The sequence below is a fragment of the Lissotriton vulgaris genome, chromosome 9 (assembly GCF_964263255.1).
Source record: "Lissotriton vulgaris chromosome 9, aLisVul1.2, whole genome shotgun sequence".
Taxonomy (NCBI): domain Eukaryota; kingdom Metazoa; phylum Chordata; class Amphibia; order Caudata; family Salamandridae; genus Lissotriton; species Lissotriton vulgaris.
This window is the reverse complement of record NC_141697.1, coordinates 83,634,376-83,658,096: the sequence shown is the minus strand read 5'-3', so window position 1 is coordinate 83,658,096 and position 23,721 is coordinate 83,634,376. Positions and strand designations below refer to the sequence as shown.

The 23,721-nt window shown below is 46.1% G+C and overlaps 1 protein-coding gene across 1 annotated transcript in view; it reads right to left on the bottom strand.

Moving 5' to 3' along the window:
- Positions 1 to 23,721, bottom strand: part of FNTB (farnesyltransferase, CAAX box, subunit beta) — a 150,602-nt gene that overhangs the window by 61,323 nt on the left and 65,558 nt on the right. The window contains exons 7-9 of the mRNA XM_086937107.1: positions 23,426 to 23,512; positions 22,712 to 22,841; positions 13,985 to 14,117 (exon numbers count right to left, since the gene is read on the bottom strand). Coding sequence (XP_086793233.1) covers positions 13,985 to 14,117; positions 22,712 to 22,841; positions 23,426 to 23,512 — 350 coding nt within the window. The remainder of the gene's footprint in view (positions 1 to 13,984; positions 14,118 to 22,711; positions 22,842 to 23,425; positions 23,513 to 23,721) is intronic.

Genomic DNA, 23,721 nt, shown 5'->3' with positions numbered 1-23,721 from the left:
GAAACTCCGGTGATTCCGGCTCCGGGAGACGGAAGAAACTCGAGACCGTACGCAAACAATACCGACGTGAAGAACCCAAAGCCTTTTGGCCGTGAAAAATGATGTTATTTCGGTTCCGACGGAGAGACGTCGAGACCGCATCCGAACCCAATGGCGGAAAAAAACAATCTGGGGATGGAGCCGATGCCCATGCGCACTGTAGTCCAGGGGAGGAGCCACCCATCTCAGGATACTTCGAAGACTCTTCCAGGACAACAATGTGCGATCATCCGGACCCAACACTAGGTGGCGATCTAATGCAAAGATATGAATTTAGCAGCCCACATGCCTCGAACATATCCTTACCGAAGGTAAGTAACTTGCGCATCTGAAAGAAACAGGTTAGTATTAGATTCCTTACCTTAGAATAGATACCCCAGCAATACCAACCCTGGTGGTGGGTCTGCAAACCAATAATCACACCAGAAAGTCCTGGAGAACGGGACGGCCGAAAAAGCCATCTCTCTAGACTTGGCTGTACAGGCAGTAGTGTCTAGCAAACGTGTGCAGCGAGGCCCACGTAGCTGCCTGACAGATGTCCTGCAAGAGGACTCCCTGACCCAAGACAGTAGTAGCCGCCGTGGCCAGAGTGGAATGGGCACGCAGCCCCACAGGAGGCTCCTTTTTAGCCAGAGAATAACAAGCCTTGATGCACAAGACGACCCATCAAGAAATGGTTAGTTTGTGCGCCGCCCGACCTTTCTTAGCGCCCACATAACCAACAAAGAGTTAGTCATCCACCCGGAACTGGCGAGTGCAATCCAGATAGTATGAGAGCGCACGTTTTGGGTCCAGACGGTGGAGCCTCTCTTCCTCTTTTGAGGGATGCGGAAAGAAGGTGGGCAAGGTGATGGACTGCCCGATGTGGAAGGCTGTGACTACCTTGGGCAGGAAAGAGGGTCGCGTCCGCAACACAACTCTGTCAGGATGGACAGAAAGGAAAGGAGGTTGTGAAGAAAGGAACTGGAGCTCACTCACTCTCCTGGCAGAGGTGATGGCAACCAGGAATGCAGTCTTGAGAGTAAGAAGACTAAGAGGACAGGTATGAAGTCGCTCGAAGGGAGCGCACATCAGATAAGTCAGAACAAGGTTCAAGTCCCACTGCGGCATCATGAAAGTAACAGGGGGGGGGAACATATGAGTGATGCCCTTCAAGAACCTATTTACAACCGGGGACTTGAACAAAGAGGGCTGATAAGGAAGCCTTAAGAAGGCGGAAATGGCAGAGGTAGCCCTTAATAGGGCTCAGAGCAGAGCCCTGCTGGGCAAGAGAAAGAAGAAAGAGGAAAACCTCAGAGAGGGGGGCAGAGAGTGGATCCACAGCCTTTGCTGTGCACCATGCCACAAATTTGTTCCACCTGCAGGCGTATACCGATTTTGTGAAGGGAAGCCTGGCTGCCAGAATTACATCGCAGACTTCAGGAGGCAAATCAAATGGCCTCAACTGTCGCCGCTCAATCTTCATGCATGGAGGTGGAGACTGGACAGGTTCGGGTGGAGGAATGTCCCCTGCTGCTGCGACAGAAGGTCCTCCTGAAGAGGCAGACAAATTGGGGGATCGACTGACATGCTGAGTAGCTCGGGATACCAGTATCTTTGTGCCCAGTCCGTAGGGATGACTTGGGCCCGGTCGCGCCTGATCTTCTTCCGCACTCTGGGCAGAAGTGGTATAGGCGGAAAGGCATACAACAGACCGCAACTCCACTCTCGACGAAAAGCGTCTTCAAGCGAGTGCCGCCTTGTAAATTCCAACGCGTAGAACTGATAATATTGAGAGTTCTCTTCTGTGGCAAATAGATCTAACCAAGGTTCTCTCCACTGCTGAAAGAGACCTTGCCCCACGTCCGAGTTCAGACGCCATACGTGATCCATCATTCACCGACGGCTGAGTTAGTCTGCCCTGGCGTTCAGGGAACCTGCCAGGTGTTGAACCACCAGGGTCACGCCCTGATGTTCCAGCCACTGCCAGAGGCGAAGAGCCTCCTGGCACAGGGTCCACGACCCCACCCCGCCCTGTTTGTTGGAGTATCACATGGCGGTGGAGTTGTCCGTGAACACCTGCACTACACTCCCCCAGACAGAGGGGAGGAATGCCTTCAGTGCAAGCCGGATCGCCCACAGCTCCAGAAGGTTGATGTGGAGCTGGGACTCCGCCGGAGACCAGAGGCCTCTGATCTCCGCCTCTCCCATGTGGCCCCCCCTGCCCAGGAGGGACGCGCCCGTCACAATTACGTGCTCCGGTTGGGGTAGGGAAAGGGATCTGCCGCTGACCCAATCGCGGCCCATGTGCCACCACTGCAACTGTCTTGCAGTGCCCTCCGAGATCAAGACATGGTCGGACAAGTTGCCCTGATGCTGGGCCCACTGAAACTTCAGGTCCAACTGCAAAGCCCGCTTCCGCCACCTGGCGTGATGCACCAGAAGGATGCAGGAGACCATCAGCCCCAGAAGCCGCAGCGTCAACCTGACCAAGACTCGGGATAACGGCTGAAAGATCGGAATCAGAGCCTGAATATCCCGAACCCGCTGTTCGGGAGGATAAACCCGAAAATGCGCTGAGAGGGGCACAGGTGGGACTTCGGCACATTCATGGAGAACCCCAGCAGGTGCAGGAGGTCGGCCCTAGTCTGGAGGTGGCTGACGACTGTTTTTTTTATTTTTGTCTGGCGCGAGCCCGCCTTCAACAATCAGTCGTCGAGATAGGGGAAGACGGACACCCCTAATCTGCGCAGATGAGCTGCGACCACCGCCATCACTTTCATGAACTGCCGAGGGGCGCTGGTAAGGCGGAAGGGGAGCACGGTAAACTGAAAGTGCTCGTGGCCTTCCGTGAACTGCAGGTAGCGCCGCTGGGCCAGCAGGACGGGGATGTGAAAATAAGCGTCCTGCAAGTCCAACGCTACCATCCAGTCTCCTGGGTCTAGGGCAGCCAAGACCAGAGTCAGCATCTTGAACTTCTCTTTCCGGAGGACGCCGTTGACGTTCCGGAGGTCCAAGACAGGGCGTAGGCCCCCTTTGCCCTTCTCAGGAACCAGAAAGTAGTGGGAGTAACAACCACACCCTACTTCTGGCCCAGGAACGCGCTCAATGGCCCCCTTGGCCAAGAGGGCCGTAACTTCCTCTTGTACAAGTTGCAAGTGATCCCCCGACACGCGGTGGTATTGCGGTGTCATGGCTGGAGGGGTCGCCTCGAAGGGGAGGGAGTAGCCCCTTCGGACGATTTGCAGCGCCCACCTGTCCGATGTGATGTCACGCCAGAGGAGGAGGTGATGGCGAACCCTGCCCCCCACTGGCGTTAAATGGGCCTGAAAGCTCGGACTAGGAAGGCTTTGAGGCAGATGCTGCGGGGGTGGATGTGGACTGGCCTCGCTGTTGTCCCCTGGCACCACCAAGGTGGTTACCTTGTCCGCCACGGCGCTGGATGTTAGTCAGCGGCCCGTGGCTGGCAGGACGTGTGGGGGTGCCCCTTCCTTGGCCACGAAAGGAGAGAAAGGCAGCAGTCTGCTGGAGCAGGGCTGACAGGCCCAAGGATTTGGCCGTAGCCCTGGTGTCCTTAAAGCGCACGGTCTGCCTTGTCGCCAAAGAGGCGACAGCCATCAAACAGCATGTCCATAAGGGTGTTCTGGACATCAGCCGAAAAATTGGCGGACCTCAGCCAGGCATGGCGGCAAACCGCCATCGTCGTTGCAATTGCCCTGCCTAGCGAGTCTGTGGTATCCAGCCCACATCGAATGGAATACCGTGCCGCATCTCGCCCCTCCGCAAGGGCTTGGGCGAGTTTAGCCCGGACCTCCTTCGGGCATTGTGGCAGCACGTCCTCGACGGTGTCCCACAGAGAGTGGGTATAACGGCCCAAAAGGCAAGCGGTGTGGACCGACCGCCACCCCAAACTAAAAGGGGAGAACATCTTTTTTCCGTACTGTTCATACCTTTTGGATTCCCGATCAGGGGGAGCTGTCGGAATGCGGTCTGGGAATTAGAGACCTGGATAACCAGGCTCTCTGGGGTGTGGTGGGTGGACAGGAAACAAGGGTCGCCCGGGGCCGGGCGATGGCCTCTGGCCAAAATCCTATCTACAGGGGGACCTGTAGCGGGCCTGGACCAAGTGCCCAACGGAACGTCAGTTAAGGCCTCATTGAACGGCAGTAGAGGTTCTGAAGAGCTTGCCTGCGATTTGAGGACCTCAGGGAAGAGGTTAGTCCTCAAGGCCGCGACGGGTAGCTCAAGAGACAAGGCCTTGGCTGGCCTCGTCAACATCACACTGTAGGCAGCCCCTCCTCCGTAGCCACGGTAGGAGGGGAGACAAATCCAGTGTCGGGCGAAGTGTCCAAACCACTGGCCTCCCCTAGTTCACCTGCCCAGTCCTGAAAAGACTGGTTCTCCCGTGCCAGAGGGTCCTCAGACCCTTCCCAATCCGCCTCGCCTTCCATCTCCTGGTATTCAGGCTCAAATGATGGGGCCGGATCATAGAAGTATTGCACTTCTCTCGATGTCGAATGTGACGCCGAAACCGGATATTGGGCGGGGGCGGGGGGGAATATCGGGGACGACATCGTCCGGGCACGGCGTCGGGGGAGACACCCTAGGAGTCGACGCCGGCGGAGGGGTCGTTAGGTCGACCAGCGGCGACCCGGATCCGACGGGGCCCTGCGGCGTCGGGACCGAAGTCAGCGACGGCGCTGGGGCCGAAGCACCCGACCCGCTTGGCTCCCAGTCGAGACCGCAGGGCCTAAAGGCGCCGCGGAACCAGACGGAGGAGTGAGCGACCTCATGGCCATGAGGAAGGCATCGATCTCCTCCAGCGTCGCGTTCTGACCAGGGACCGGCGGGTATGGAGCAGGCTGCGACGCCTGCTGCTCCGGCGGTGTCGCCCGAACCCCTGGCCGTGTCGTGCAAGCGTTGAGGGGGGGGGGGGGGTGATTCAGCAAAGCGGTGTCGCTTCTTCGACTTCTTGTGCCTCTTACCTGAGAACTTGGAGCCCGACGAGTGGTGTTGACTCGCCGAGCTGTGATGACTCCGGCCCCGCGACCTCCTCCTGGACCGGGACCTCGAGCGGTGCGGGGCCTAGTGCCGGAGCTCGAGTCGCTTACGGGACCGCTCCCGTCTACCTTTCGACGTCAAGGCCTGGCAGTCGGGGCATGACTTGTCATCGCGGTCGGCCCCTAAGCAATACAGGCACCGGCGATGAGGGTCGGTAACCAACATCAGTCGGTTGCAGTCGGCACAGGGCTTGAACCCGGGCATCCCTACTGGCACCGATGGAGTCGTTCGACTCGAAAAATAGATCAAAAAGGATCGAAAAAGTTTAGTCAAAAAATTACTAAAGTACCACTTTTCCGGATCGGCGCTTGCTGGCGAGGAAAAAAGAAGAAGAAGAACAGACGTCAGCGCGCGAGGGCGGCGTCTAAGTATTCCGGCGTAGTCATTCCGGCGCCAACGACGGACGCGGAGCCGCAGAAGACGCCTACCGACGCGCAGGGGTACTGCTACGCAAAAGTTTCCAGATCCAGACTAACGCCTGGGGATATTTGTAAGGTAAGGAATCTAATACTAACCTGTTTCTTTCAGATGGTGCAAGACAATAAAGACCCATTGAGTCAAGGCAAAGGCAGCTATAATGCCTAGGTGGTCTAGTTGACCCTTGTAATAAAAGGAATACTGGTGAAAGTGCCATTGTTCTCAGGATTTCCTTAGTCTATGTTCATGTGAATTTTGCCAGGAGAATCGATTTTACTTCCTTTTTGAAGGATGTAGTGGACGAAAGAAGTCTGGTTTCTGGAGGTAGTGTATTCCAGATCCTGGGCGCCATCCCGAAGGATTGTTTATATGTTTTTTTCTTGTTGAATCTTTGTGGTTTCCGTAGTAGGTTTTCTGCACTTCTTGTGGATCTAGTACCAGCAGAGATTGTCAGTTTCTGTGTGAGGTATCTGGGTGCAATGTGATGTATGGCCTTATGCGTCATACATGCAATTCTCAGGTGAATTCTGTCTTTAGTGTTTGATCCTGACAAGGAAGACCAGTAGTCTGTACAGCTTAATGTGTTTGTGCTAGGTAAAGTACACCTATCAAAATATTGTTCATCCCCTCTATCAAAGCATTTGTTGAACTATCATAGAAGTTCCTAATTCTTTATCTAGGTGCTAAAATTCAAAACATATTGGCGGTGAGAGGCCTCTAGTACAGACTTGTGAACAAAAACCTTACATGATTGGTTCAGCACCTATTAGACCTCTGAAAACAAATCTGAACTCTAAAGTAAATAAATGGCCACATATAAGGTAGTATTATACACTTACATGTAACATAGTTTAAAATAGGCATGTCTTCACTTTCCAGTCCTAAGTCTGGACTCCGATCTCTTGTCGGCAGAAGCCTGAAGCGGCACTGGCTGCACCTAAGGGAATTACACTTCATACAGGGCAAGATGTTTCAAAGTTGCGTGTGATATTACAAATTAGAAATATCTATGGGCCTAAGCTTGTTTATATATCAAGAGAAATTGTAAGGCTGAGAACTACGAAATCACAAATGCTTCTAGAATAAAGTTAATGTACCGTTTTGTTATGGAAACTGAGGAAAACCTCATCTAAAATAGGTTTAATCCATGATTTTAGTACGTTTAGAGTTAAAATTGTATTTTAAATGATTGACGTTGGTTTAACATGAATTGGTCTACATGGACCTTTTTGTCTAATGAACTATTATTAAACCGTAAAAGATAGCTGTTCAATCCTGCTAAGCAGGGGATCAAAATAAAGTAAAGTAAAGGTGAAGGTAAATAGGCAGACATTTTTGGGCTCTGATAGTCAGAGTCTCATTAAAACTTCCTGTGGACAAACCTGTGGACAAACCTCATGAAGGAATAAACAGAGATTTGTGTAAGTTGTCTTCCTTCCAAATACATTTAGTCTGCAGTGTTTCTGATTTTTGGGGATAATTTTGCAGGAGCCTAGAGCTTGGGCTGCACTTACGTTTAATCAGATTGAACCTTGAAACAAGGGGAGGTATTTTACAATAGGTTTAACAGATGGAGGCCTGCAATGGGCTAGAAAATGTTGGTTCCAACCAGAGTGTGGTATTAAGAATCCCACATAAGGCATGTAGCTTGGGATTCCTGTGAGGTTTGCAGGCTTTGAAATGGAGTTGATACTTAAGCCAGTCAGTGACACCACATGAATGAATGAATGATAAAATGTATTGAGCACGAACAAATGTCCGGAGGCGTCTTTGAGCTAAACAGGACAAAAGAGGATTGTGCTAATCTATTTCTGTACAAAGAGCCACGTTTTCAAGGTCCTAAAAACAGAAAGCAGGGGAGCTGTTTTAAGTTCCAACAGCATACTGTTCGAGAGTAGGACTGTGGACTTGAAAAAGCTTCTGCCACCCCATGTAATCCGCCAAAAAGCAGGCACCGCCAAATTCCTGCTAGGGCCACACTGAAGGATCCTACCAGGGGTGTATTGCCCAAGGTTGTTCCTAAGATTCAAGGGACCTTGTCTGTGGAGGGTCTTGTAGGCCACAAACAGCCTTAAAGACAAAGTGTTGTCCAACAGGCAGCCTGCGAAGTTTACAGATGGCCCCTTTTGCTGATTGAAATTTGGGAATCTTTAGGAGAAAGCGTGCCGCTGAGCTTTGCAAAGTCTGGAGCTTCTTCGGTGAGCCTATCGGGAGATTTAGGTAAAAACTATTACAATATTCAAGTCTTGTCAATACAAGAGAAATTACCACATTTTTTTTTATTTTTTATAAAAACCTTTATTGCACCTGTATAATACACAGCGGAATGCCTACAACCCTGTGGGCCGGCCGCTAACACAGTTCGTAATTCAAAATGCAGCATTTTAAAATAGTCAGGCAACCATCAGTCTTTGTATTATTCCAAATAAGGCCGCTGCGAAAGAAAGGTGCATCACAGATATCTGTATCGACGCTGGATGAGGTTTTTGATTTTACTTTTTTGTAAACAATAACATTCAACTTCAAACGTTAGGAATAGTATTTCGATCTTGCGTGAATCAACACAGTCTGAGTTACAAGTACCTCTTGTGAGAGGCCTACTCTAGTCCCATACTCATTTACTCGATCGCACCCCACCAATCTCACCATTACATCCACCCCCTGCCTCCCCATTAGCACTTCAAATAGGAAATCCCGTACAGTAACCTCGGCTTCCCTCCTCCCAACAATTCTCACTTAGTTTTACCCCTCTTCCTCTTCCTCGTCGGAGACATCTTGATCCTCTTCCAGCACAGGGTCACAAATTTCCCCCCTGTACACATTCCATTTCGTCCAAATCTTATTCCACTTCCCCAGGCAGGCCCGATTAGAATACACTGCCCTTTCCGTTACCATCACCCTGTCCATATTTAGACACCATTGTGACTTGGTCGGCATTTCTTCCGCGCCCCAGCGCTGTGCGATGTCTCGTTTTGCCACCATTAATCCTACTGTGACCCAGAGCTGTTCATATCTAGAGAGGTCAGTAGGCTCCCATACGTTTAACAAGCACCTACTTGGGTCAGGTAACAGCGATAGTTCCAACGTTTGTGAGATGGTGCGGAGTATCTGTTTCCAGTATTCCCGAATCTTGGGGCATTCCCATATGGTGTGAAAAAATGTTCCTTCCTCCCCACACCCACGAAGACAGTAAGGATGTGGTATCCTATGGATGCGGTGTAACATGGTCCTGGTGTAATAAACCCTGTGTAGTATCTTGAGTTGTACTAGCCGTAGTCGGGCCGAGATGCCTACTTCCTTAGGGGACCCAAGCGCCTCATTCCATTCATGTTCGTCCATTTCGCTAGTGTCACCCTCCCATTTTGCCTTTAATAGGAGTGTCGGATCTGGGAAGTTATTGAGCAATTTCCGGTACGTGAGTGATGTTGCCCGTTCCATCATAAAATCTGTAAGGAGGCGGTCTTCTAACGGCGAGGACTCAGGCAGTGTTGTGTCGGGGGGCAGGGCTGCGAGCAATGCATGTCGTATCTGGATGTATCTATAAAGTTCCCTGTCACCAAGGTCATATAATTCTTTTAGCCGGTTAAAGGGTATCACCCCGTTCCTCTCCCAGAGATCACCCACCATGGAAATCCCTATAGTATCCCAGTGTGCAAAGCCCTTACTGTTTCTCATGTTGCCCAACATCCGAGAATCCCATAGCGGGGTCATTTTAGTGATCTTCCCCTTCCAACCCAGTGCTGCTGTTGCTGTATGCCACATCTGTACTGTCAGTCTAGTGGGCCCCAGTAGAGCACGAACTTTACTGTGATCGTATAATGGACCCAACAGGCTATTCGTGCCCAGATGCGCCCTGTCCGACTGGAACGCTGGCTCAGTTTGAGGCGTGTGAATCCACTGGTTGATGGGCTTAAGGTGTGCTGCCCAGTAGTACAGTCTTAAGTTTGGTAATGCGATACCACCGTTGTACCAGCCTCTGTGCAGCTTGGATTGTGCAATGCGTGCAGGGAGGTTCCCCCATAGAAGGTTAGAGACCAGCGCTGCCACTTTCTGGAAAAACCTAGGGGCCACAGGATAGGGTGTATTTTCGAGGACGTATAAAAAACGTGGCAACGCCATCATTTTATAGAGTGCAGCTCTACCCAGGAGTGTTAATGGGAGACCCGACCAGAACGCAACGTCTCGTTTAAGTCTATCCAGGTAAGCCTTCAGATTCTTATCCATAAATTCCGCTGGATCCCTAGTAACTTGAATTCGCAGATATTTGAACGACGTGCCCGCTATCGCTAGTGGGCACGCCTCGCCAAGGTTCGGGGCCTGTCCCTGCAAAACATACAGTTCTGACTTATTCCCAATTCAGCGTATAGCCGGAAACGCTGCCGTGTGTGTCACAAATATGCAATAGAGCCGGTACCCCGCATTCGGGGTTTGTTAGATAAATCAACATATCGTCTGCATATAAAGACAGGAGGTCCTCCCATCCCTCACTCCATGATATGCCCTTGAGGAGAGGCGAAGTCCTTATGAGGGTCGCAACGGGTTCCAAGAAGATAGCGAACAGCAGGGGTGACAGGGGGCAACCCTGCCGTGTACCCCTCCCCAGCGGGAACGTGCGCGAAATATGTCCATTAGCTACCACGTGTGCCACCGGGTCAGTGTATAATAGTTTGACCCATGCAATAAAGCGGGGCCCGAATCCCAAGCGCTTCAGTGCCTCAAAAAGATACGCCCATTTCACAAGATCAAAACGCCATTTTTGCGTCAAGTGCTAAAATCACCGCTGGTGCGTTAATAGAATCTGCTCTAGCCAGCACACCGTGCAGCCTTCGCAGATTCAACGCTGTATTTCTGTGTGGCATAAATCCGGATTGATCCGGGTGTATAATCGACGACAGATGGGGCAGGATTCTGGTCGCTAGGAGTTTAGCCAAATCTTAACTTCGGCATTTAACAAGGATATGGGGCGGTAAGAGGAACACTCATCAGGTGGTTTGCCCGGTTTAGGAATAGTTACAATGGTCGCCACACGTTGGTCCGGCGGGAGGGAACCCTTCTCCAGACATTCCCTAAACATTCCCAGTAGATGTTCACTGAGGGTTCCAGGCACTGTTTGGTACCATTCAATGGGTATGCCATTGGGTCCCATTGCTTTGCCCGGGTTTAGTGCCCGAATCGCCAGCTGGATTTCATCGGCGGTGATATCCGCTTCCAGCTCATGTGACGCTTCCGGGGACAATGTTTGGACCTCGATCGGAGCTAGGATGTCTTTGGCCATCTCAGGTGTGATCACATGTTCTGGGGTGTACACCCGTTCAAAGTAGGTCGCGAGTAGTTCAGTGATACGTCTTGGGTCTGTGTGTACCGCCCCTTGGTCGTCTTTCAAGCGTTGGATCCCCCTGGAATTACCCTCCCGTTTATCAAGCCATGCTAACATTCTCCCAGCTTTTTCACCCACCTCGTAGATTCTATTTTGAGTGTCGGCCATGTGCCCTTGTACTCGGATGCGCAGGTGATCGTTGTATAGTTGTTGTTGAAGGGTAAGTGCGTGAAGGGTTGATGGAGAGGGGTGGTGTTCATGGGCTGCGGTCCGTTCCTGTAAGGCCACCTCCAGATCAACTAGTTCCTGTGACAACTGTCTTTTATGACCCGTGATGGAGTTAATGGCTTGTCCCCGCAGGACCGTTTTATAGGCTTCCCAAAGTGTCTCGGGGGAACGCACGGAGTGTATGTTCCCTTGGAAGCATTGCTTTGTTGTTCTCTTAAGGGCCTTGCGAACCTGTGGAACCTTAAAGTAGGTAGCGTGAATGGGGTAAATGCGTTTGCGTAATCGTGCACCACGATCTTTAAGAGCTCAAATGTTAGGTATTTCTCAATTTTCTTGCTCAATCTCAGTGAATAAAAGGAAGCAGAGGTGACCCTGTTGACTTCAGCTTCAGCTCGTTATATAGCATTGCCCCCAGAAGGAAGAATTGTTTCCAAATAAGATGACCTCTGTCTTGGATGAATTTAATTTCAAGCTGTTACCATCCATCCATTTGCCAACCTCACTCATGCAATTTCTCAAAGTATCACCATAATTGCCCCCATCTTTGGAAAGGGACAACAATTTGCACGTCATCTGCATATGATGTCAGAAATAGGCCGAAGGATTTTATGAGCGTGGCCAGCGGAGTAACGTACAGGTTAAACATTGTGGGGCTCAGTGATGAGCCCTTGGAACCCCACTTGGCAGCTTGTAGGGTCTTGAAGTAAAGTCACCCACCTATACCACTTGTTGCCTGTTAGAGAGAAAAGAATGTAGGCGAGCAAGCCCGGATCCCCTATCCCCGGCCTCTGCAAACGGTCAACCAGCACCACATGACTTACCGTAGCAAAGGCCGCTGAATGATCCAGTAGGACAAGAGCAGAGTTCCCTCCGCTGTCCAAAGTTGCTCCAATTTTCCCTGTTGCCACCACCTGTACTAATTCGATACTATGACCGCACCTAAATCCGAACTGGTTGTCGTCAAGGAGATGAGTATAATCGATAAAGGCAGCAAGCAGCTTGTTCATCACTTTCTCCACTAACCTGGCAGGGTAGGGAAGCCTGGAGATGGGATAATAATTCAGATCCATTGCATCAAGATTTGCTTTTTTTCTTCTACTAGGAGCGGAAGGGCTGAGGCGGATTTCCAGTGAGAGGGAAAGACTCCGGTTTCGAACATTGCTGTGAAGATATCGGACAGATGAAGTGGCACTGACTCGGTTGCCATGTGTACTATTTTTGGTGAGCACCGATTATGACGTGAGCTGGATTTGATTATAAGGATTAACTTCCACAGTGGTTCTACTGTAGGGGCTTCAAAGGTCTTCAACCCTGAGTTCCCTGTCCATGGGTTAGGGGACTGTGTGTGGAACGAATGAGCGTATTGCTGGCCGTAAAGTTATTAAAGATGGTTGTGACGTTCTCTTCGAAAAACCTTGCCAACAGAACTTTTGGCTATTAGCTGCGTAATTACTCGTTGTAGGTACGGTCAATTTTTTATTGTTTGAGAAAGGGTTTTGTTGGAATCACAAGTGATTTTAATGTATTCAGAGAAGTATGCTAACTTTTCAGCTATAACCGTTTTTTTATGTTCAGCTAGACGTAGTTTATATTTAGCTTTCTCTGACGGCTCATAATTTTCACGCCATTTCCGTTCTTGCCTGGAGGCTCTAAGATGTACGACAGTTTTTTGCAGTCGCAAACGGGAAATCGGCCAGTTTGTGACTGCCTTATGGACACTTCTGGGATATTGCCCACGTTTTGCCGGTATATATGTTAAGGTAATCGCGTAGGCTAGACTGGGAATTGGCACCATTTTGGCTTCATATAGAACCACCTAAACCTTTTATACTGATAGAGGTCATTACTGTCTGTGGTCTAGAAACGTCCATACTACAAAGTGGTATTCCCAGATCAAAGAGTCTTCATATTTGGGACCCTTTACAAATTTGACTCTTTCAATTGTCACTTGATATGACCCAGACTGATTGAATAAGGTGTTTTGCTATGGCTGTGATGAACATTTCTAGGGCCTGGGTATCACAAAATGGTTTGAACAATTTTGTAATGATAGCTTTATAATACACCCCTGGATGCCAGTCGGGGAAATACAAGTACAAATATGTTCGGCTAAGATATCGCTAATTGCTTAGCCAGATTCCTTTATACTGCCGTATGATGCACTTTCTGATATACATTTACAATTCTTTGTTTAATTTATTTTGGCTGTTTATCTGTAGGACTTCAATCTGCCAATTAAAGAAAGGATTCCTGTGAGAAATTATTAACTGGAAGGCGCAGGTTGAAATAAGAATAAGACCTACACATCAATGCATCAGAGCTAGTGGAGGATTTCTGTGTCTTATGCAGTCTAGCAATTCAGAATATAAATTGCAATGCTGACTCACCCTGAAGATGAACAATGTATCGGCGGTGCAAATGGGGTTTGCCAGGGCAATGACTGTTACATCTGGCTTAACAGTTCTGGAAACTCTGCTTACATAACAAAATGGTGAATGCAAACGGTCCACATCATGAAAGAATCCAATGGGATAGACTTGTTCTAAAGCAATGTCACACAACAGCAACTGGCAATTTTCACCCCCTAATGTTCTTCTAAAGCAATTAACCAAATCCTGATCCACATATCTCCAGGATGTTTAAACCCAGAATCCAGAAGGATCCAACACGTCCATTTTGGATACCAGCGCATGCTGCAATTTGTGCAACCACTTCCACATGACCTTTAATGTAAATAACAGCAGAATTTAGTTTCTATTGTAAAGCAGAACATGAATGAAATAATGGGAAATATGATTTTACATAAATCCATTGGTAGATTGTGTACCATACTATTACTAATTAACAAACAGTAATAAGGCAAACATGTTATAAAATGCTGATAATGAAGGTAAACAGCAGTAACAACACCAAAAAAGCATTTCAAGACATCTGAAAGTTCACCTTCAGCATTGAGTGTTCTCTGAATCAGTGGGAGCAATCCTGCCTGCCAGAATGAATAACACCCATCCACTAGCTTATTGCAGCGACCCTGAAATCCACCTTCAAATCGCATTTGCCTGCTAGTAACCCACCGCTGAAGAAGAAAAAGAAAGAAAAGAATGTGGTTAAAACAGGTTGCATGATAAGGATACATGTTTGGAACTTAAACAAGTAAAATTGAAATAAGTAAACAGACTAATCAGAAAGGCTATTTAACATTGTAATGGAAAATATATTGACAAGCATAAAAAAGAGGCACCCAAATTGCAACTTAGTAAGGAAGAAATCCTTCCAAGCTGTCATCATATTAGAGTGTACATTTCAGTCTTTAAGCTAGAGTTTGAACCTCCGAATCAAGGCATATGCAGAACACTTACTAAAAATATCCATTGTGGACAGTCAATTACTTAATGACACCCCAAACTGATTCAGCACCAATGCCAGCTATTCGAGGGATAACACAAAACATTCAGAATAGAGTTGATCCAATGGTGACCTGGTATACATGGAAACAAAGAATGATGTAAATATGAGCAGCTAATTCTAATAAGTAATATGTGGAGAGAAAGAACCCTATTTTATTATAATGCTTGGGGTCCAAGTCCCAAGACATTTTTAGGCATTTCTTGGTACAGGAAGTTTTTCCTTTGAAGGAGAAAACAAACTGATTCAACAATGAAGAGATGCATTTACAAACCCGTGTTAAACATAAACTTGACAGTTTACATGATGGAGATCAAGGGGAATTGCAAAAGTGGATCAATACATAGCCACTTTCAGGAAGCTTCCCCCTTCTTGTAATGTTAGCAATTTTCTTCTGGGACTTTGCCTGACTACATAACGGTTCATTCCAAGAATTCGAAGATTAGAACAGAGTATGGTTAATAGGAGAGTCAAAGTTGGATGAGGTTATTTGTGCTATAAGTGCTATTTAGCAGTGGCAAAATAAGTCATCACTTCAGAGAAGAGTTAAGATTGAAGTGAAGGGGCAAGTGTGTTGTAGGGGTGTGTTGCATTGAAGATACTAGTGGAAAATACATTGTTTAAAATATGTTACAAGTGTGGTAATAGCCAATTTTAAGGAGTGCTCTATAACTGATAAGGAAACTAATATTTGAGGCAGAAAGGTTCATTTCTCAAAAGTGAGAGGAAAGAAGCCAGTTTTAAACAAGCATTGGAAATGCAACAGGTCTCGCAATAGGAAAGTTGGAGCTATTGGTCTTATAAATGACATTTTTTTTATTTATGTGTTTTTTAAAATAGCGAAATAAATAGCTTTGTCATTTACAATGCCAACAGTTATAACTTTCGCAAATGTGACACCTCTAGCATTTGTAATGCAACATGTTTTGTATTTACGTGACTTAGAAGTATTGATATTACAAATAACAATGGCTTTTAAATAATTAATTCGTAAATAAAAGTGATTTTATTTTATAATTGCAATAGCTTAAACTTTTTTAAATATCTTTAGTTAATTATGTTCTGTGTATTTTATTGTGACGAAAATCCAAGAACAGAAGTGAAATATTAACATCTTTTTTGTCATTTGTAAGAAAGCTTGAAACATTGAGAGAACATATTTGAACCAGTGATGCTGTGGTGATGCTGAGTGAGGCTGTGGTTGCGCTGAGTGAGGCTGTGGTTGCGCTGAGTGAGGCTGTGGTTGAGCTGAGTGAGGCTGTGGTTGAGCTGAGTGAGGCTGTGGTTGAGCTGAGTGAGGCTGTGGTTGAGCTGAGTGAGGCTGTGGTTGAGCTGAGTGAGGCTGTGGTTGAGCTGAGTGAGGCTGTGGTTTGCGCTGAGTGAGGCTGTGGTTTGCGCTGAGTGAGGCTGTGGTTTGCGCTGAGTGAGGCTGTGGTTTGCGCTGAGTGAGGCTGTGGTTTGCGCTGAGTGAGGCTGTGGTTTGCGCTGAGTGAGGCTGTGGTTTGCGCTGAGTGAGGCTGTGGTTTGCGCTGAGTGAGGCTGTGGTTTGCGCTGAGTGAGGCTGTGGTTTGCGCTGAGTGAGGCTGTGGTTTGCGCTGAGTGAGGCTGTGGTTTGCGCTGAGTGAGGCTGTGGTTTGCGCTGAGTGAGGCTGTGGTTTGCGCTGAGTGAGGCTGTGGTTTGCGCTGAGTGAGGCTGTGGTTGCGCTGAGTGCATCCCTGTAAATCAATATGTGCATGCAAAAGTGTGGGGTTTTGAGAATGTATTACAAATGTTCAACAAAGGAATACTCATAATGTATTTATAAACACTTGCAAACATCTAATGTGCTACCACTTGCACTTCTGCGAAGGATTACTGCAGGTCAAGGGTCAACGTTTTAATGAGAGTGTTTGGGATGTCTGCTGCCACCAAACAAACTGGAAGCTTGTTTGATAGTTAGAAGGCTGAAGGCAGAAGAGCAACGGAGAAAGCAAAGGTCATGGAGCAATTTCCCTTCTCTGCATGTAATGACCACACGCTGTGAAGCAGCATAACGTAGATACTATGGATCAATACAGCAGATGCCCTGCACATTGTCACCAGTAATATAAACGCAAACAGATCTAAAGTTGCAGTTGTTTTTGTCTTCAATTGACACGACTAATGTGTGGTACAGAGATGAGTTAAGGGATACGTTTTGAGAGACACACAAACCGCATGTGCTATTATTCTTTCTTACTAACGCAGGCATTTTCCTCTTTCCAAACTTCTAATGGCCCATTTTCGCCATTCTATACTTTTAATTGTAACGTAGATGGTTTTACACTGAAATGTGTCTCTTTGCTCTCCTTAAGAATGAAATTACATAAATGTAGCCACTTGCTCGTTTTAGTTTACGTGTGAAAAGTATTGCTACGTGTCACCGTGGGCTGAGCAGACTGTCTTTGAGATGTGACCAGATATCTATTTGTTTTTTTTCGGTTTGGTGTGCATAAAATCCAGAAGTTCTATGGTGGAGTTGGTCATGCTTCTGTGCTCTCAGGTGAGTTGTTGTCGGCAAAGCACTTAAACACAAGATTGCCTCCCAGTACATCTGTGCGGATGCTTTTTTATAACCAGGCGCCATCACTTAGGACCGTTTGAAGAACGGCGTGTACTGGATGTGTAGGCAAAGGTATGTGCTATGGAAGCATGTGTTACTTATGCCCTATGCTTAGAAATGGTTTCCCCTAAGAAGTTATACTGAGATTTGAAACGTTGCTGTCGTTTTAAGATTTAATAGTATTATTGTTCTCTCACATGAGTCACAGTACAGGTGTAAAACTAACTAACTTGTTGAGCAGCAGCTAGTGACGGTGACCAGTGCCGAAGCACTAAAATTAACAGGCAGCGACGAGCGGGAAGTGGTGGTGGTGGAGGGGAAGGCACGGGGATCTTAAGTGACTGCAACGGGTGCTGCAGCACTGAACAATAATAGGCAGCGATGGGCGCGGAGAGGGGGGACCACGGCATGGGATATTAAGTCACAAAGCATTGAAAATAACAGGCAGTGACGGGCGGAAAGGGGGTGGGGCGGCAGAGGGGCATAATTCCTCAAAAGAAGATTTACAGACATGTTTTCAAGCCGGGGCAAGCTTTGCTTTTGATTGCAAGAAAAATCGCTGCGTCCATGAAGCGGGCTGATACACGAGCCGAGGGAAAGAATAACAAGCAGTAGATTAAATTAAACTCCAGACTGTGTTTCTTCAGGCTGGGGACAACTGCACGGACACTCGCCAGGAAGTAGGAAACTGCAATCAAGGAAGACCACTGAACGGAGGGTCACTTGCGAAGGACATAGTTTACCAACAAGCATTGGCCGTGCGGCCGGGCTGAAAGGAAATAAAAATGGCGGCCGTGAAAATGCAGGGAGAGAGAGGGGAGGTGCTGGCGGCTGGGGAGGGGGGAGGAGAAATGCGAGCGAAGGAAAATCCATGCAAGGCAGGCGGCTGGGGGCATGTGCACGCGCTTTCAAGCTCAATGCGCATTGAGCTTGAATTTCACGGGCACTGCAAGGAATCGCCACGATTCCTTGCAAGTTAGTTAAAGAGTGTTTAAGCCCCCATAGTCTCGCAAGCTCGATGCGCATGCGCATCGACAGGCGACACCTAAAAATGGCAGATTTGTGCAGGGCAATTAGACCTTAAGTGGCTTCAAGTGTTGATAAAGGGAGTGCTGGGTAGAGGTTATGGTGTCTGTAGTGAAAGAAGGAGACACCAGCAGGCAGAGAACATGTATCTGATGTGTGAAGTAGATATAATAGGAGCTGGGGTCAGTTTAATGGAAGATTAGGGTTCACTGTAAACAATCTGGAAGGATTTGATTGTTGAGAGGATTTGTTACAAAGGGATCGATTTTATTCAGCCAGAGTGGGCTTTTGATTCATTTAAGTGAGATAAGATTAATCTTTCTGGATGTTTTAAAACAATAGTGAGGTTTTAGTGAGGAAAGGCAAGGAAAGGAGTGTCAGACCACTAGGAGTGGTGTATAAAACTAGATCATACTGAGTGGAATAAATTGTATCTGTAACTGTTAACAAATCCGAAAATCCGTGGATCCGAAAAACTGAAGGGTTATATCCACAGGGTTTATCTCCAACAGGGAACTGTACCCATGAAACATAGCTTATGAAAGCATTGGAAGGGAATGTTCACACTATAGTAAGATCCTACGAGCTGAGGTGATAGCCACTAGAAAGGCAGTCTTGCAAGAAAGATGCTACAATGAAGTCTTGAGAACAGGCAAAAAGGGAGGAACTATTATTTTTATAAATCCAAATTTTGATCTCAAGGAGGAGGCAGTGTACTTACATGAGGACAGGCTTTTTCTGGCATTTAAAAAATTAATACTAACAGGAATCTTGATAAAATGCTGCCCTATCCGGACCTTTCCTGAAAGTTGCATCAGCTGCATGGTGAACCTTGTGGTAGACAATTGAGATTATGATTGGGCCAGATGTAATAGGGATGGAAGCAAGACTTTCTTCTGGCACACAGCAGGATTGTAGCTACTTTTTATGTAACAGCAAACTCTTGATGAAAGAAGTCTGTCTACTTTCAGAATATCCACACATGACTGGAAGATTTAGATGTACATATCTAATCTCAGGATCCAGGCTGCCACATTCAAGGAAGCCAATGTTGGGTGGAATAACTGATATGGCAAGCTGGTTAACTGGTTCTGTTTGCATGGTTTGCAAACACTTGTAACAGAGACAGTTACTACTAGTGTCTAGGACAGCATGAATTCACGAGGGTCATTGTCGCCGGTTAATGCTGGATGTTCAGTATGACTTTGGGGATCAAAGGAATTGCAGGAAAGACAAAAGAGAATTGCCCAACAAGCCTAGCGCCAATATCCAACACACAAAGACTTAGCATTTTAGATGTTGCGAAGAGATCTATCGTTGGATAGCCCATTCTGCAAAATATTTGTCACCCAGAGACCATTTGTGATTTTCTTAGTAAAATCCATACTGGCCACCATTTAAAAGGCTTGGCGATGTTAAGTCAAAACCTAAATGGCAGAATTGCTGTGTTTCCAGTTTTTCCTCAAGGTCAGGGCCTAGTATTTAAACCCTGCAAATAACACTACCTGGTGCATGGCAATGCTTCTGGGTATTTTCTGCTTTGCTAGTTTCCATGTTTTCCCTTAGTTTTGCCTTGTTGTCAGCCTGCCTGCTTGTGGTTCTACTGGGGTGCTGGTGTTGCTGGCAGCTCTTTGGAGTAGTTTGTTTCTGCCACTGTCTCATTCCTCCTGTTGGAAGTTTTTTAAGAGGGCACCTTTCAGGTTCTTGTTCTTGTTCCAGCTGACTGACTGGCAAAGAAGGTTCCGCAGGAGATTGCCCCCTCTTCAAGTCTAGAACTTTCTGACTAAAGAGCATCTGGTATGCCCAGCATTAGATTTTTAAGCATATGCTCCTAGACCGCTAAGTTGGGCTGCTACTAATGCCATGCATTCTGAACAAGTTTGAGGTGCAGATTTCAGACAAAAAGGAAGTACTGCATATCAGTAGTGTGATGTTCTTACCCCAAGTCTAAGGTACATCCTGTGCTTCTTTGTTATAGTACTGAGGAAGCAGGCATCTTGCAGATCTTAGCGCACAATTATTACCTATGCAGGAGGTGAGGAAAATATGATAAAGGGTTGGCATTTAAATGTTTCCCTTTTGATCTACTTGTTGGCCCTGCGCCAATCCATATATTGGTCTAAATTCTGTATGCTGGCCTTTCTGAACCACAAAATATATCATGTAGCTCCTGCTCCCTCTGTCTAAGGCAGGGACTGGTTGGATTACATGCTTCTTTAGCAGTATGGAGGTCTCTTTTCTTATGCTAACAGAATCTCAATGTTGGCTTAAGTGGAAGAAGTGGTATTTTCCCACTCCTTCAAGTGCAAAGATACTGTTCACTCAAATAGAGTGACGACCGGATAGAGGGGCCATCAAGAAATCACTTATGGCTGTTAGAAAGAAGACACTGAGGTGCTGGCAGCTGCATAGAAACATTTTTTTGGATCCTCCTCCACAGGTAGGGGTTTGTCTGGCCCTCCTGGTGATGGCACTTGCAAGAGGATTGAACCCTCAGAGGGTAGTAGAGGCGGTTTCTGTGTTGGTCTTGAGATCTGAACATTTTTTTCTTCTCGAGACCCACAGCCTTCATGGCCTCATTCTTCATCCTCACCATTTCCTCTTGATACGTTGCACAAACAAGAATGAGACAAAGAAGGAGAGGCTTAGGATTTCAAGTTTGCATCGGGCTTCACTGTATTAAGGGGCAATCAGGATGAATGTCACAAGGTGATTCTAAGGCAATACGCTGATGCTGCCAAGTCAGAGACTAACATGGTACTAATGTGTCAAGAGAGTCTTCTAATATCATCTCTTCGAATTCCTACATACCAAAAACATTTTTAGGAGGTCTTTCATAATATACGTGAGACTACCCCAAATGTCTTGCCTGGAAAGCCTTAGGAGGGCAGTGACATTGGCCATCTTAGGAGTTTGAGGAAGAATATGATCACCTGGAGATCTTAGAGGTGACAGATGCAGTATTCGTTTAGGCAACAGTGATATTAGCAGTGAAATAAATCTGTGAGATAGAGGGAAATTGTGAGGCTGCAGTGAGTCTTCTGCAGGAACGATATAACAGGATGTCAAAGACTTGCTGGAGCGGGGATGATGGTGGAGGAGCATCATCATCTTAGATGGCAAGCCTTTCAGTGCAGAGGTTTTCAACAGGGATGCCCTGCTCATAGATCACAACTCTATTTTAAACCCCAAGGGTCTTTTCTGAATTTTTGTTTCTTTTTACAAACTTCATAATCATTTACAGAATGAGATGAAGAAAAACACACCAAACAATCTTGTCTGAAGAAGCTTTCTTTCTCCAACAGGCAGGGTACTTAAAATGAGAAACAGAAAAGACACTCAGATAGGAAAAAAGCCTCCCGAAAAGGAAGAGAAATGTTTGGCTTGCTTGCGAGAAGTAAAAGATATCAGGTGAAATAAAGAGAATTCTAAACTCAAACGAGCTAAAAAAACATACCCGAATGTGTGGCAACTGGCAGAAATGGCATTATGGGGATTGAACGTGCCTGGGACAGATTGATTTAAATAAAAATAAAAACCTCTTACAAAACAACCCTTTTAAACTGCTCTTTTTCTCATAAGTTAGACAAGCAGGCAGCAGTTGTGGGATGGATGCTGCAATGTAGTTTTGTGACAGGTTTTCTAAATTACTTCCTCACAGAAAGTCTTGCCTGCAATATGCTTTTGAAGGGTGCTCTGCAACATCTGGAGATGCTGGACTCTTCACCCTTTTCTATTTATTTGTTGAAGTCAGACATACCGTGATCTGGGTGTCTGCATGGAGTGAGGAATTATTCTGATGTTTGTGACTACCAAAGAAGATCCTATGATGCATACGTGGATAGCCACCCCCTCCATCCTTTTACAAACTACAATACAAATAGCACAATCTTCATTTATTCTCAAACTTGATATTTTTATGAACGTTTATAATCAACCTTATTACTGTTAAAAGCACCATTCAATGTGTATGGATTTGATTAATGCTATCAAGCATGTAGGTACATGTATAAAATATATCTACAACAGTTCAGTTGCAGCTCTGTTAAATGAATAGCATTTCTTTAATCATTGAAATAACTAGGAAATTATTTCAAAAAAGTTCAAACAATAAGTACAACAAATAGTGACCCCACCTGATTTTTTTAAACACTTGTCTGATCAATGACAGGATTAAAAGAGATAGCAAAATGTAATACCATGGAGGTGGAAAATAGTAGCACCTGTGATTTACAGAGTCACACCACCACAAAAGCGGAGACAGTAAGCACTATATACAACATAAATTAAATTCCTTTCTTGTTATTAGGGACCAAAAATGGGTAAAGTTTAGGCAGGCACAACAGAGGTGCTCAGAGTTGAAAAGGAAAGAAAGCGATAGAAGAAGTTTTAAAAGAGAATACTGTTACAGTCCTCTAGGCAGAAAATTGGCCCAGAAAATGAACATCATTAAAAGCGAAGTAGGATGTTTTATTTCTAATCTCAAACCAGTTGCTAGTATAGGATATACAGTGAGAGTAACACCTGTTTGTAGGCTTGTGAACAACTACCAATGAACACTGCCTACATAGGTTTTACGATTGCAGCCGTAATGCTCCTAATAAAAATAAATTTAAAAAAAAAACACAAAATTACTGTATAATCTAAATGCACCTACCAGCAAACATTTAAGATCCAACAGTCGCTCTTTCTTTAGGATGACCAGTGCTGCAAATCCACAGAACGTGTAACCTCCGTGTGCTTCCATCCCAGGGACACCGCCTATTCCACCCTCCCAGTTCTGGCACCTTGTTTTAAAGCCAGGGTATAAAACAGAATTAATTACTATCTGCACTTTGGAACACAAAATGGTTACATGGACATAATGAAAAAATCATAGAAAATTCACCCAAAACAAATAATTTTATCTTAACAGAGCGCGCGTTGTTGCTCGTTAATTCCTTTTGTTTCAGGAGTAATGCAAAATGTAGTTTTCAGTTATTATTAACACCTTGCTCATTCATGTCTCACTCTTACTATCATCATATTGTCGGTGGAATAACTTCAATTATTAACACCTAATGACCAATAAACTTTGCCTTATTAAAAGTAGGAATACAATATACACTAAAATGTACAGGTGTCCTAATTTGTCAAACAAATTGCATTATTTTCAAAACATGATGATGATGTAACCGTTAGATGTAGTCAGTCAGTTAAATATGGGACATGACTGGCCTAATTGGCTTATGGTTTGAGACAAAGAATATTCATCACATGGCCTCAGAATGGTTGTAGATCTAGACACAGTGGAAGCGGTTGCATCACATGGGCCCCTAATGCCCAGGTGGCACTAATAACAAATCTACATCAAACCCAATAATTACCTTACCTCAAAATCCACTCCGGTGTGCCTTCAAATAAAGTAGGGGTAATGATATTCGTTAAAGAAGCCACTGATGCAGCACAATAAGCGCTCCTAAGAATACAAAAATAGACAAATCAGAATTCACTTAATTTTTTTTACTTTATGAAATCAAAGACCATTTAATGAAAAGTAGCCAATAAATTAGGCTACCTAAACCAAGCAAAACAGTTTTACTAAGAAGCCAAGTGTGACTTATATAGAGGAGATGGTCTAAACAATTATAATAATTTCACTTTGCATTCCGCTCAATGGCGCAATTA